The sequence below is a fragment of the Clinocottus analis genome, unplaced genomic scaffold (genome assembly GCF_023055335.1).
Source record: "Clinocottus analis isolate CAN_PGR_092001 unplaced genomic scaffold, fCliAna1.0.p SCAF_3, whole genome shotgun sequence".
NCBI lineage: Eukaryota > Metazoa > Chordata > Actinopteri > Perciformes > Cottidae > Clinocottus > Clinocottus analis.
Window position 1 is genome coordinate 1,394,856 of NW_027176042.1, and position 14,344 is coordinate 1,409,199.

Sequence of the window (14,344 nt, forward strand, 5' to 3'; positions counted from 1 at the left end):
TCAAAACGTTTAGATAAAAAAAGTTGAAATTATGAGATAAAAAGTGGAAATTATTTCTCATTTCTTTCTATCTCATAATTATGACTTTTTGTTGTTGCGGAAATGGGCTTCCATAGTTTTCGTCTTTACATGGAATATGAATACAACTGTATGAAATTATACTCCAATCATGGCTCTTATAAAAGTATCCTACTACTTCCTGTAACTCCTGGTGCACATTGAACAAGATGTGGAGTGACAAGGGGTCCCAAACAATCAAGTGTGAAATGATCTGTCCATGTTTAATTGTAATAATACCATAGATTATAACAACACATTGTTGTAATACATATTAATTCATCAAAGTGTTTTCTTAGTTTACGCCCTGTAAGCTGGTTTGTTGTATTGCCTTTATGTTACCTGCTGCAGTGGATTCCTTCAGTATCACATAAACAACAATAATCAGTAGGGATGACTCAATAACACCGATAACACAAGTCTCAGCTGATATCAATCCTTTTTTTATTATGTGTGAGTTAATTTAAAGACATGCACTTAGGTTAAGCATACAGTCAACCATTACAACCAGAACAGATTGACCGGTATCTGAGCCACAACACAGTTTAGCGTGTCGCTTGAGATCAAAATTGTGCAAAAGCTCTTGTCGCGCAACGGGAAATTGAAATAAATTACAAAGAAAAAACATTTAATTGAGGTGGTTTATTGGTTTTCTCTCACGTGAAGGCCATCCACAACTATATCACAGAGTATTCAAGTTGGGAGTTACACCCTGAAATCTCAGTAAAACATACAGAGAACACACAGTTTGTTCACATGAAAAGCTGCAGCAGAGCGCTTCCTAAACACAAACATTACATCGTTTTTCGCTAAAACTTGTGTTTGGAAATGCCATTTTCTCCCAGTAATGTCACCCAAATGAAACCAGTACGGGACACACTCAGGCTGGATTCTAGCACTTATTGTTACTTCTAAAGTCAAAAGTTGTACAATGCCCTTTAAAATTTTACACATTTGCATAAACCTAAAAAGGTGGACATCTTACTGTTAAATGTAAACTTTATATCAGAGTGCAAATAGTTTAAAGCCATTTTAAGTGGACACAGCAGGTTTTATTAGGAAAAACCTGGGAAAAAATACAGCAAAAGGGGAAAATGTCAAAGTCTGTGTGTGGATACGGTTTTTAATTTAAAAAGAAACATTTAATGCAAACCTCCTTTATAAAAGCATTATCCTCAAAGAGATAGATGCAATGACATCTTTGTACCATTGTGCAAATTGTTTTAAGAAGTAGAAAAAAAACAATGATAGAAAAATAATTTAATTAAGGGGGCGTTGCCAAATCTTCTTCTCTTAATCACACGTCATGTGATATTTACCAGACGCACATCGTTTAATATTCAAGTGTTTCACAGAGATTGTTAGTGGCATCAGACGTGAGCAGATCCTAATGTTTCATTTCAATGCACACTGACAACATTACAGCAATTAAAACCTGGCGCTAAAACAATCAATTGACTGGTTGATCAACTGAAAATTAATTAATCGTTTGACAATCAAACTTTTACCAATTCATCAACAAAAATATCAGCTTCTTAACCATATCGGATTTGCTGTTTAAATTAAATATCTTTGGGTTTAAGACTGCTGATCAGAAGGGAAAAAAACAATTTAAATACATTATGCATTTGAAACTTTATTATTTTTCATTATTATGAAAATTAAAGACTTTAATGCTCAGAAACAGACTTTTCTTCCTGCGTTTGGAAACTTTTCATATCAACACATTCCATTTATTTATTTATTTATTGAAGCGTTCAGTCGTTTGTTTTATTCTCTGGCTCGTTTCACTGAAATATGATCGTCCCGTCATATATTTGTCATGGAACATGAAGCTCACTTTGTTATTGCACCCGCAGTACAGTACGTAATGACCTGAGGTTGATTCTCAATAATTTGGGATCTTCATGATAATACAAAGAATTATAATATATACTAGACTCTGTAAACGATATAACTACCACTATACACATGCTTGTGACTTTACCAAACTGAAATGTAACACAATTTTAAATCATACTTTGAATAATAAGGTTTTTTATATCAGTGAACTGTCTGCTACACTCTGGACAGGATATAAAAATAGAGTCTTATTAATTGCATAAAAGGTTTAAAGCACCTGTTAGATATTTTTAAAACAAGTATATTAAGAAGCAATGCCCAGTATGCTAAATAGCTCCTGCAGACAAACACAAACACACACAATCATTCGAGTATTCTTCCACAAGACAAACATTGATAAATGTCAGGCTTTGTCGGTTAAAGAGAAATTAAGCCAATACTGACAGCGGACTTTGAGTGGGGAGAGGCTTTGTGAAGTGTTCTCACGTTCAAACTTCCATTATTTTACAACAGTTAGTACTTCATTAAAACAAGTCTGTGTGTGCTAAACTCCACTCGTGACAGAGAAGGTCATCTAAGAGGCCATATGCTAATATTAGTAGTGTGTAAGATTCAAAAGAAGCCGGAGCACACGGTGTGCATGCAGCTGCGTACGACGCCTTTAAATGCCACCGAAGAAGCGACGCCTGACCGCACGTGTTCCTGAAGACTCGTATGCGTGTGCGGACACTTTGGGGCTGCACTGGGACGACATTTCACTCTCCTTTGAGTGCGGCACTTTGACTTAGGCGTGACACAGGTTACCGCTGGACCCACAGCCGGCCGAAAGGCCAAACTGCTTCAGAATGGGGCTGAAGTGAGAGGCCGTACCGACGCCGGCCTCTCTGGGCGGGAAAGGCTTCATGGTGGAGAGGATCAGCGCCAGGCAGTCCGCCACCTTCTTGTTTGGGGCGCAGGCCAGAGCCGGGGTGTGGCCTGCAGAGGGGGCCGACAGGAAGAAGTATCCTACAGTGCACCCTCGGGATCCCTTTTTAAGCAGGGAAGCAGCGGCCGCTTTTGGTATTGTGTCGTGGAAATGTGATTATTCCTGCTTACCTTCCTCATCTACAGCCATGACTGCTGCCCCTCTGCTCAGTAACACCTGCACCACAGTGGCCAGGCCCTTCCTGGCTGCAATGTGAAGGGGCCTGCAGGAGAGACAAAGATAACTCTTTATTAACCCACATATATATGTATATATATATGAATGACACACACTTGGACATTGCAGCAATGCATAGTGCATAAAGATACAATGAGCAATACCATTATTATTATCAGATTCTATCATATTGTATCATATTCATTATAGCAATACTATTATCATATTTTTGTGCAATACTGTTGTATCTTTTATATTTTGTGCTTTATTTTTATTGTAATTAGGACCGAGCAAAATATAAGCTTTTCATTGTATAAAATAACTGTCTGTTATCTGTGTATATGACAGTAAAAACATCTTGAATGAATATATATATATATATATATATATATATATATATATAATTCATGCAGTCTTATTGGGGCTTATGGCAGTGAAGCCAATACTGTAAACATGAAAAACTTTCTTCCTGTTGATATCATGGGGCTTTTTCAAATATTGATATGCAGTCATGACTTTAGAAAAAACACTCACCAGCATCATAACATGCATTTTCTTTAAATAACACATTTAGGAAAAAAAGAAATTACCTTAAAAATGCATTCTACATTACGAGTTTTCATATTTAAAATCTACATAAGACTGCTTTCATCCTTTTTCCAGATTACAGTTCTGATAGAAAACACTGATATTTTAATGTCCTGCACTTTTAGGATGTATAATCTACTTAGCAACACATGCACTATATCCCACTAAATATATTATTTAAATGCACACTGCATAATGTGACTTCATACTAAACTTTAGAATCCATACTGGTTGATTTTCCTTATTTCATAAAATCCAATTTAAGTATTTTCAACATGTCACAGTGTTGATAATTTTGTATTCTCAAGCCCTTTCAGACAACTCACATTTGGAGAGTGCTGTTTGTCGCATTGATGAGGGAGCAGTCGCTGATCTCTCCGAGGAGCAACAGGGCACACATCTCATGACCCTGCAGAGGAAAAAAACACATTGCACAATACGTTATCACTTAGAACAAACTCCCTGGAAATATAAAAGGTGCCACTGCATGCATGCAGTACATGTGGGTGTGTGTGTGTGTTTGTGACCTTGCTGCAGGCCAAGTGAAGGGCAGTATTATTATTGACATCCACCAGGGTCAGGTCAGGCTTCGCTTGGTGGAGCAAGAACTCTGAAAAGCAGAAAATAAGATGAACAAGTACCTTATTTGGTGTATTTAGGGAGAACTATGAGAGCGACAACAACGGTTTGCCCGTCAAAAAAGGACACATTTGAATTATTGTGTTCCTTCACTTATCACATACCAACAGCCGCAGTCTGTCCGTAGTCAGCCGCGACCATCAGAGCAGAGCATCCACAACGATCCACGGCATCGACTGCTGCTCCCTGGGCCAGGACCAGCTGGAGCCCAGCAACATTTCCTGAATAAGCCGCTGCATGCAGCGCCGTCCTGCACGCACACCACATGAAAAGGAAAAATGCAGCTTAATTGACATCTTTTGCAAGCTATGAAAAGTTTTTTTTAGTCCCTTTCAAGATAACAAAGTGCATAAACATTTTACAGAGCATACTTGAGGTTTGGATTAAATACGTAGTAGCAATGATTTACATATCATACAATATCATTATCTTTTCCTGACTAATATTTGCATGAAAACAATGTTGTGGATCGAATGGAGCACAATAACATTGAGTTGTTTATGAACATGCATATCCTAAAACTTCTACATTTACAAGATCTGTAGATTGATTGAACGCCTGCAGTGCTGCATGAAATAGATAAATAGATACGTTATGATACGTTTAGCTCAGCTCAGAGCTGAACCCACCTTCCTTTGGCGTCGCTAACGTTAACAAGTTTTGGACCGACGGTCTTCACCAGAAGTCCAGCAGCGACATCATGTCCATTGATTCTGTGTGGGACGGAAGACACGCAACGCATTACATGTATTGTTTTTTACCACATCATAAACATATGTGTGTGTTTACTTCAGTACTCACAGAGCACAGTGCAATGCGGTGAAGAGGTTCCCCTCCTGGTTGCTAAAAAGTTTGTTTTCAAGTAAAATGTGTAAACATCCTTCACGCCCTGCAGACACACAACACAAACGGACAAATGTTGAATGTTAAGATCTTTTTTTAAAATACAGTATCTCAACATGCAAGAGTTCAACAAGACAGGCAAGTGTTTAAAGTCACGACAAGGAACTTTTAACTGGTTTTGAAACAGACTCAGTGTAGGCCACTATAAGACCTACACAAGCAATGGAGTCCATCAGCGTTAAGACTGTTCATCTACAGTAATGGTGGTTTATTTCCCTGGCGTCTCACCGTGGTGGGCAGCCCAGTGGGTTGGTGTGTATCCTCTGAAGTCCAATATGGAGTCCAGAGGGTCAGCTTTCATAGCAGCCTTCAGCAAAGTGTGAAGCAGCTCTGTGTGTCCGCGGGACGCCACGAGGTGCAGCGGGGTCCTTCCCATTGAATCCCTACACAGAGGAGAGGCCCCGTGTTCCAACAGAGCAGACACACAGTCTTCACTGCCCAAAATGGCCTGCAGCAGGAGGACAAGATATGATTTAAGAAGACTCTGGACTCTGAAAAGGGAGATACCCCTTATGAACATTATTGGAACATGTACGCACACAAGTACAGCATGCACTCACAGCTCTGTGTAATGCAGTGAAGCCCTTTTTGTCTGCAGCATCCGCCTTAGCTCCTTTCTCCAACAAGATGTGGACACAGTCTGTGTGACGTCCCAGCGCTGCCAGCATGAGAGCCGTCCTGCAAGCAACAGAAGTAAAAAACTGTGAAGATAGTTATCTGATCATGTCAGAAAAACATAAATTGGTTGGAGTTTCGGTGGATTGAGCAACCCGACTGCATTGCAAGTCTGCAGCTGTTCAAAATGACGACGCTTTGAGCTTCAATTTGCGCTTGCAGTGATTTATTTAAGTTCACTTTCTGACTCCATCGCCTCTACTTCTGTAATCAGCAGCACCTCAAGTCATTGTTTTATACTACTTACATACTTATTCTCAAATTAGCGGTAATGTGTGTACATGCCGCACATGTCAGGTGTTTGTAATTATTGGGTAATTATGTAAAGTCAGAGCATGAAATGTGACTCACTGTCCCTGTGTATCTGGACTGTCGATGATGTTGGCACTTTGTTCCCCGCTGACCAATAAAAGCAGACAGTCCATTTGCCCCTCAGCAGCTGTGCAGCAGGAAAACAGTGAAAGGAAAATGTCAAGAAGAAAAATAACATCAGTTGAGAGATTTATGACATTGATGATAAAGTAATAACGTCACACACCTGCAGCATGGAGAGCCGTCCACTTGTGCTTGTGCTCCTTCAGCGTGTAGGAGGCTTGATGCTTCAGCAGCACCTCCACACACATGACAAAACCTCTCCGAGTCGCCAGGTGGAGGGCAGTTCTGCCCTCGATGTCGCGCAAATCCAGACTCACTAATGTCTCGCAAAGTAAACGCAGTGCCTCACAGTGACCGTAATACGCCTGGAACAGCAGAATGAATGACAACAAGAGTGAAAGGCTTGTGATCATGTAATAGTCAAGGTCTTTTTTTTCAGTGAAATATTTGCCATCATGTGCTACTCACAGCTAAGTGCAAAGGACTGACTGGAATATTACTTTCAACCTCTTCGAGGCAGTTGAACGAGATCTCCAGGAGCTGCAAGAGGGAGAGAGGAAACAACTTGAACTGGTCCGACCCGGCAATGGATTTAAAAGAAACCCCACAAAAAGAATAAGAAAGAAACTACTGACCAGTTCCAGGTGCTGTTTGTTCCCGTAAGCTGCTGCGTAGTGGACAGCGCTGTAACCCTTACTGTTCTTCAGAGTTGGGTTTGCTCCGTTGTCGAGCAAGAAGTCTAAACACCTGAACACAAAGAGCACAACATTAATTATGGCCGGGTTATGTTCTTCTTCCAGCAACAATAACTAATCAAAGAAAAGTGTTTTTTTTATCAGCATTCACTTCTCAATGTCTTTAGGAAATGCATGAAGGGTCCCATTAAATTACACATGGCTCTCCTGTGTGTTGGTAGTTAAATATCAGGTATAACAAAAGACGTTTTATATAAAAATCAAGCTTTTGTTGTATGAAGTGTCCAAAGACTATAACTAGATAGATGGACACAGATATAATGGTGACTTTTCCTCATCTCTGGTTTGCTTTTACACTCTTTCTGCAGAACAGAATACATCTATTGTAAAAGATGAATGTTTATTTACTTCATAATTAAGAATATGTGTGATATAATACAAAAAATAAATCTTACAGAGAGGCTTCTTGTTGCTTTTCATCACCGTGGTCGGGCTCAGAGTTCGTTTCCCTTCAATGGAAAGAAAGAGGGACTCTTTTAACGGATGTTGTCCTTGCAGAGTGAAACGAGTAAGAACTTTAAATGACAGTAAACTTTCTCTCACCCACAAAAGGTGTGCGAAGCGGCAGCGTAGTGCAGAGGGCTGCAGCCCGTCAGGTCCAGCTCGTTGACCTCGGCGCCGGCTCTCACGAGGGAGATTGTGCATTGGCTCTTCCCGTTGGCTGCAGCATAGTGCAAAGGAGATCTGCAAGGTGCAACAAGGGGAACAGCTGTGTCACGAGGGAGCAACAGAGCTGAGTGAATGTCTTACAGTTCAAGGTATCCGACACTGCTTACCTTCCCAAATGATCTTTTGCATCTAGTTCAGCAGCGGCACTGTTCAACAGCAAGTTCAGACAGTCAACATTTCTGTCACGAGAGGAAAGAAGCGTTTCAAGGAAAGACATTTTAACATGTAAGACTATAATGTAAAGTGTCTCTTATTGCTGCATGTTTCGTATCAAATTAAATGTATTGTTTATATTAATAGATAGAACATATAGAATGCGATACAATCGATTTCCAGACAACCAAAATATAATGATTATGGAGAAATATTATGTGTTGAACTATCTGGATCAGTGGTCCCTAACCACGGCCCGGTACCGGTCCGCGGATACGCAGAGAAAGAATGAATGAAAAAAAAAAAAGAGGAAAAAGTTTTATTTTGAAAAAAGACCAGAGACATCCGTCTGTGCGTAACCTCAGACAAACCTCTTGCCATATGTTACGCGATAGTTACCCCAAAAATGAAACTTAAAAGTCCGTTTCAACTTGGTGTTCTGGATTAAAAACAAGGCAAAGCATCCCTGAGATCACAACCAAAAGCTCTGGAAACCCTGTCTCCATTTTCAACATCCTGTCTTTGTGAAGCGGGTTTACATGAAGCAGCAGATTAAACCTAAAGGTCTAATTTACGGAGTTAACAGGATATAAACACACGTCGGGTGACGTTGTCTCCCATCACACAGAGAAACCGGCTCAGGGCTCCCACTGATTCAGCATAATGATGAGTTGTATCTTTATGCACTTCATAATTGCTTCATGCTGGTCGTATCATTGTATTACGTCATATTTATGACGTATCTATTGCACACACCGTGAAGGCCAGTCCGTGAAAATAGCGTCTGACACGAAAGGAGATGCAGATTTGAAGTCAAATGCATGTAGTAAACATAGCTCTGGGTGCTCTGGGTATATATGTGTGTGCACGCTCACCCTCCAGAGGCCGCTGCATGCAGACAGGTCCGTCCGTGGTCGTCTACAATGTTTATATCATCCCCGGCTGACGGCACCTGAGACGGCATGATGTAAAACTGGCCGTTGGACAGTAACTTTCGACAACAGTCTGGAAATCCGTAAAGTGCCGCCAAATGCAGTGGAAGCATCCCATGAATCCCCTGTCTTTAGAGATCATTACAAAGATCATGTACTTTAGTGCGTGCGTGAGATGGGGGGGAAAAAACGTTCTGGATAATAACTGGAATTTGTTGGTTTGGATGTTGAAGTTTCGACAGTGAGTGTGCATTATAATATTACAGGATGTAATGAGCGAGCGTGTATGCGTACAAATGCTTTTCTTTTTGCAGAGTAACTGCAAAAAGACCAGTTTGGCCAATCGTACCTGGTCTTATCGGCACCGTTTGTCAGCAGAGTGCTGATCAGCAACTCCTGGCCATATCTGGCAGCAACGTGAAGAGGAGTGTTTCCAAACATATCAGCGCAGTCAATCTCCCCCCCTGTGTGCAGAGGGAGAATGAAACGTGATTGAGTGAATTGAAGACGTGCTCTGAATATACTGGGAGGAGACAAATTTCACTTGTTCAGAATCAGACTATAAAATGTGGAGAGTGTTAATACGCTACCGTTTTGGATGAGAATCTGGGAGCCTGTGAAGCGCCCGTACATAGCAGCAATATGCAGAGGGCTCTTCCCTTCTTTATTCTGTTAAATAGAGAAAACAAAATATGCTTCGTTAAAAGAATTACATCATTAATGACAATCTGCAAATCTTTCATCTAAGCCTAACTTTATTAGTTAAAAAAAGAAGATGATTTCTTCTTATTGTTCTTTTCAAATCCACTTGTAGTGCTACTACAGGCACCACTTGGCTCACTTGAGTTTGTTCTGACGCGACAATGTCCAGTGGTAAAGTCCATCGTGTTTATTCTTACCAAAAAACCCAAATAATAACCTCATCGGCAGAACTTAGTTGCCGGTACTCAAATCATAAAATGAACCATAAACTATGTTCCTTCTCTGTTGCAGCACCATCCCATACAACAGTCAAAAACAGTTTGCTTTCCTCACAATGAGCAACACCTGACCCCAATACCTCTTCTAATCATACAGGACTGGCGGCCGTAGCAGTCGGCATTGCGCCCCCCGGTGGTGGGAGGTCCAACACACCAAAAACGTGCAAAGTGCCTCTTACACCACTTAACAAAAACCTCGTACCTGCACGTTGACGTCAGCGCCGTTGTTGATGAGCAGCTCGAGGCACAGCACGCCGCTGGAGGAGGCAGAGGACAGGTGCAGCGGCATGCTGCCGTGGTGATTGGGCTGATTGATGTTGGCGCCGCAGTTCACGAGCTCGGTGGCCACGGCGTCCTGCCCCGTGTGACAGGACATGTGGAGCGCCGTGTTCCCGAATATGTTAGGTTCATCAATCTGAGAGACAAAGGAGACGAACAATAGATGAGTTTACACTAAAGCTTATCATCACTGTTAAGAGTCGAGAGATATTGTCGATGAAAAAGGAAGAAATTAATCTGGTTGGAAAGACGTGGCTTGTTCAAAGGGAGATTTTTTAAATTGATATCAGCTTGTGATCACTTGTGAGTGTAAAGATGTGTTATGTGACAAAATGTTGGTAACAATCAGCCAAAAGCAGATTACTGATGAGGCTGCAGCGTGATTATTGACATTAAGCTGGAGCTCTGCATGATACCATGTTATTGAGGCCTAAATGTATATAAAACCACATACAACTACATCCTGCTGTGTTAAGGCAATTGAGTAGGATGTTTCCAGACATCTTGATCGCGACTTTAAAGCAAAGACAATTTGATACAAACAATCTCCAAACCCTTTGCAGCAGAACAGACAGTACAGACAATGCATGACAGCGGTCATCATTTATTAGGATTTAAGTTTTCTTGTAGTGATGTGAGTCTTTACCTCCACCACCAGTCTCAACAGATATTTGACCACATCTAACTGTCCACTGACGGATGCAGCGTGGAGCGGAGAGTAACCACGTTTGTCTTTGCACATCACATCAGCGCTGTGAGACACCAGCAGCTTCACAACCTCCACATGTCCTGAAAGAAGAGCTGAACATTTACTACAAGTCTCTGCCATGCAGGCACAGCAAAGCACAGCAATATATCCTGTTGGTCCTGTTTGCAGACTGTTGCACAGACGATTTGTATGCTATTCACCAGATTTTGACCTTGTTAAAACAGACTTTTTAACATAAATACACTGAGGTTGTGCTAAAAAGCAAAGTCAAACATTGTTAACAGAAATTCATTTGTGAATGTATCTATTTAGAGCTAACTTAAGTTTCAACCATATAATCAATCGCAGCTTAACAAATTAAAGTCAATTATAGTCAGACAAAGCTGTAAATTAGATGAGAGAGTACAAAAAAGTCCTGTAAACACAGGTTGATGTTTAATTCTTGTTCCTCAGAAAAATAACCTTTTGCTCAAGTCTTTTCTGAAGAATTAAGAATTTCTGCACGTGTTGTTCTGCACACAACCACAATATACACACACATGATATGTTTTTGTTCAATCCCTCATACACATATCCTACAAGCATCAAATGATATGTTATAGAGTTAATAAATAATTGGCAACGACTACTGACTTGTTTATAGTTTGCTTGTTTCTTATTGTGTGCTTTATGACAGACATTTTCCTTAAATTCATGCAACCAAATGTTTTCATTCTGGGTAAAAACTGATAACATACATTCGTGTTTCTCAGGAGAACGACACCACTCACCAAGGTATGCAGCCCAGTGGATTGGCTGCCTTTCCTTCTCATCTTTGGCACTCACATTGGCACCTTTGCTCAGGAGCAAGTTCACCATCTGCAGAAGCAAAGTGGTCAACCAGTGTGTCTATCGGCTCATCTCGCTTCTATCGCTACATACAGTCCATTGGATTCAAAACAAGCCTCTGATATAATGTCACAACAAAGAAGAGCTAATATTGTGTGAAACTTGGTTCATAGATTATTAGACAAATACTTTTTTCCCTCAATTATGCTGCCACAACTGGCAAAAAACTAGAAAACGTCCTGTATTCACTATCCTAAAGCAAAGCCTCTTTTCAGCATCCTGTAGGTTTGATTTGTGCTTTAGCTTAAAAGGGAAGACTTTGGTTAACACTATCAACTTTACCTCTCCGTGACCGCTGTGCGCTGCATGATGCAGTGGTGTCCTTCCTGACCTGTCAGCAACATCCAGGCTGCACACATGTGGTATCAGAGCTTTAGCGCAGCCTGTGGCCCACTTTGCAGCCGCCATGTGTAAAGGTGTATGCCAGTACTTGTCCTGTGTGTTGACCTTTGCGCTGTGCATTAGTAGCAGCTCAACAGCTTTCTGAGGAAAAAGACAAAGTCAAGCATTACAATCTGGTGGTTGAGTCCTTAGAAAACTCTTTCTTCCTCTGTGTTTAGAGGTATCATCATACTTCATTTCGAGAGGCAGCTGCTCGATGTAAAGGAGTCAGCAAACCCTGGTCCTTTGCATTGACATCCGCACCTGTAATAGAAAGCAAAAGCAGAGTGAGTCAATTGTTTTTGAGTGTTTGGCTGACGTTCAGTAAAGAGGGTACTTGACTAATTGTCATCATTACTAGAAAGGCTGATTAATAGAAAAAACAGAAAACTCCAGTGAATGTCGCTGATGATACGTTTTCCAACTACTCAGACATATTCCAAAGTGAGATACATTTTTTTAAATATATATTTTTATATTATACCTGAAGTAATGAGTAGGTCCATAGAGTGGACATCGCCCAAATAAGCAGCAGCATGAAGTGGTGTGCTTTGGTCTTCATCCTGAGCAAAAAGAAAAACATATTTTCCTCCATTATATCAGTTTAACATTGCATTATGTCATTTACCCAGTAAATAAGTCATATTTGTTCAACTATTGCCTAAAATATTTTTTAAAATATATACTAGCAGTTAGAAAAACATCCAAAAAAAGTAACGTGGGATAATGTTACCAGTGAATTGACATCTTCATCTTGGTTCAACAAATATGTCACTTCCTCTGCGTTTCGGCTAAATATAGCCTGGACCAATGGAGACTGGAAGAGAGATGTGACATGCAAAACAGACAAAAGGCAGGATGAAAAAAAAACTATGTCCAAATTAGATTCAAGTCATTATGTTGTAATAATAGCTTTGCATTCAGAAAAACAACCCACAGACACAGCGATGAAACAGTTTCAACTGAACATCATCGTGTTGAAACCCACTGGGATCATGGTTACATTCACACCTTTGCTGAGATGTCAAATGTGTTGTACATGTCAGAGTAAAGAGTGTACAGTGTAATCTTGTTAACCCTTTGTTTTTAAACAAAGACATGCAATTGTTCCCACTGAGGGGACAAATACAGGACTCAGAATAAAGTATAAAGAGAGAGAACAACTTCCCATAAGGATGCACATTTTAACCTAACACTTGTCCTGTTTACTAAGCTTTGATTATTAAAAGTGTGACAATTCTGCAAGAGATTTGTGTCTCGTGGGATTACAAAATTGTCACAATAGTTTGTAACACATTTCTTCTCTGTGCATCTCGGGGGGGAAAACGTCAATGCTTATGTGGTCTTCAGAAATATATTTGGATTGGAATGATATAATCTGCTTGAGTAAAGATCAGGACACCATGTTCAACTTCGAGCACGTTTATTGCATTGGCATTTATTTGACTAAAGAACAGGAAAACTTGAATTTAACGTTATTTGTTTGAATCATGCAAAACTCCTGCACTTTTGACGAATATTTAGAAAATGTTGCAATGACTAAGCAAGATGTGTCTTTCACATATAACGTAATGCAAACGTATAGTTATAGAAGAGGAATGTTGATCCATGCAAAGATCAAAAACTTTGGAAATGTTGGGACTTCATGTACCAGGGAGCCTAATAGACCCAATGAAGGAGTCTAACTCTGGTGAATTACAACATTTAAACACCGAACATATTACTGAAACTTCTAGTTTTCCATGGCAAATAATGTGTAACATTAACTGACGTTAGCTTTGTAGCAAACTTTGCTCGACATGTTGCAAACATGATTAGCCCGCTATCTGTAGTGTTAAAAAAAAGTACAGTGAGTTCAAACGTTAAGTTGTATTTACTACCTGGTCCTTTATCTTTCTTAACTCCATGTCCCAATCACTCTGGAAGCTCCCTCATTCATTAAAACTGAGTGTAAAGTTGACTACATGTCACTGTGCGGTAGCTAGTTAGCCTAGCTTGAGCCGAGTTAGCTCCTGATATGTGATGTGAAGTTACCGGACACCACAGTTAACAAAATATCGCGAGAAGAGTTAAAGAAACGGGATTTGGACTCATTTTACGGGAGACAGCGCCTGCCACAGTGGTGCAAGTGCAAGGAGGAGCTTGCCCTGCTGGATTTTTGGGCTGCCAAATATTTGTCCTTGTAGTCATGTTCTTTTCTGAATATTAGTTTCGTTTTACGTTGTTTTTTTTTAAAGTCACCTGCTTAAAACAATCAAGATATTACTTTCTTGTGAACCTGGCAGCATGTCATCCTTATACATATATAATAATCCTTGTATTCATTCATACAAATATGCATATACAATAATAAATAAAAAATAGAATAGAATAATAAG

The 14,344-nt window shown here is 40.2% G+C and overlaps 1 protein-coding gene across 2 annotated transcripts; it reads right to left on the reverse strand.

Annotated features, from left to right (window-relative positions):
* Positions 1-684: 684 nt before the first annotated feature.
* On the reverse strand, positions 685-13,976 carry LOC137796391 (serine/threonine-protein phosphatase 6 regulatory ankyrin repeat subunit C-like). 2 transcript variants are annotated; one of them, XM_068594309.1, is made up of 27 exons: positions 13,847-13,976; positions 12,700-12,783; positions 12,451-12,529; positions 12,160-12,230; positions 11,868-12,068; positions 11,468-11,555; positions 10,635-10,777; positions 9,912-10,124; positions 9,320-9,398; positions 9,079-9,193; positions 8,673-8,858; positions 7,752-7,823; positions 7,519-7,659; positions 7,371-7,424; positions 6,856-6,967; positions 6,689-6,760; positions 6,384-6,585; positions 6,197-6,284; positions 5,731-5,848; positions 5,399-5,618; positions 5,069-5,156; positions 4,897-4,980; positions 4,372-4,517; positions 4,156-4,238; positions 3,955-4,037; positions 2,995-3,086; positions 685-2,874 (listed from the first exon to the last, which is right to left on the reverse strand). In XM_068594309.1, exons 1-27 carry the CDS (start codon positions 13,871-13,873, stop codon positions 2,684-2,686), a joined length of 3,132 nt encoding a protein of 1,043 aa, XP_068450410.1. In that variant the 5' UTR covers positions 13,874-13,976; the 3' UTR covers positions 685-2,683. The 2 variants fall into 2 exon arrangements, 1 of the variants encoding a protein (XP_068450410.1); XR_011078582.1 differs by lacking the exons at positions 685-2,874; positions 2,995-3,086; positions 3,955-4,037; ... (10 more) ...; positions 7,371-7,424; positions 7,519-7,659 and having other exon boundaries at positions 8,673-8,749.
* Between the last annotated feature and the right edge of the window lie 368 nt (positions 13,977-14,344).

Excerpts from the sequence above, each read along its gene's own strand:
- LOC137796391 (XM_068594309.1), bottom strand. The coding sequence starts at position 13,873 with ATGGAGTTAAGAAAGATAAAGGACCAG. Across the intron at positions 12,530-12,699 it reads ATGAAGATGTCAATTCACTG|GATGAAGACCAAAGCACACC; the intron begins GTAACATTATCC and ends CTTTTTGCTCAG. Across the intron at positions 5,157-5,398 it reads CCACTGGGCTGCCCACCACG|GGCGTGAAGGATGTTTACAC; the intron begins GTGAGACGCCAG and ends GTGTGTCTGCAG.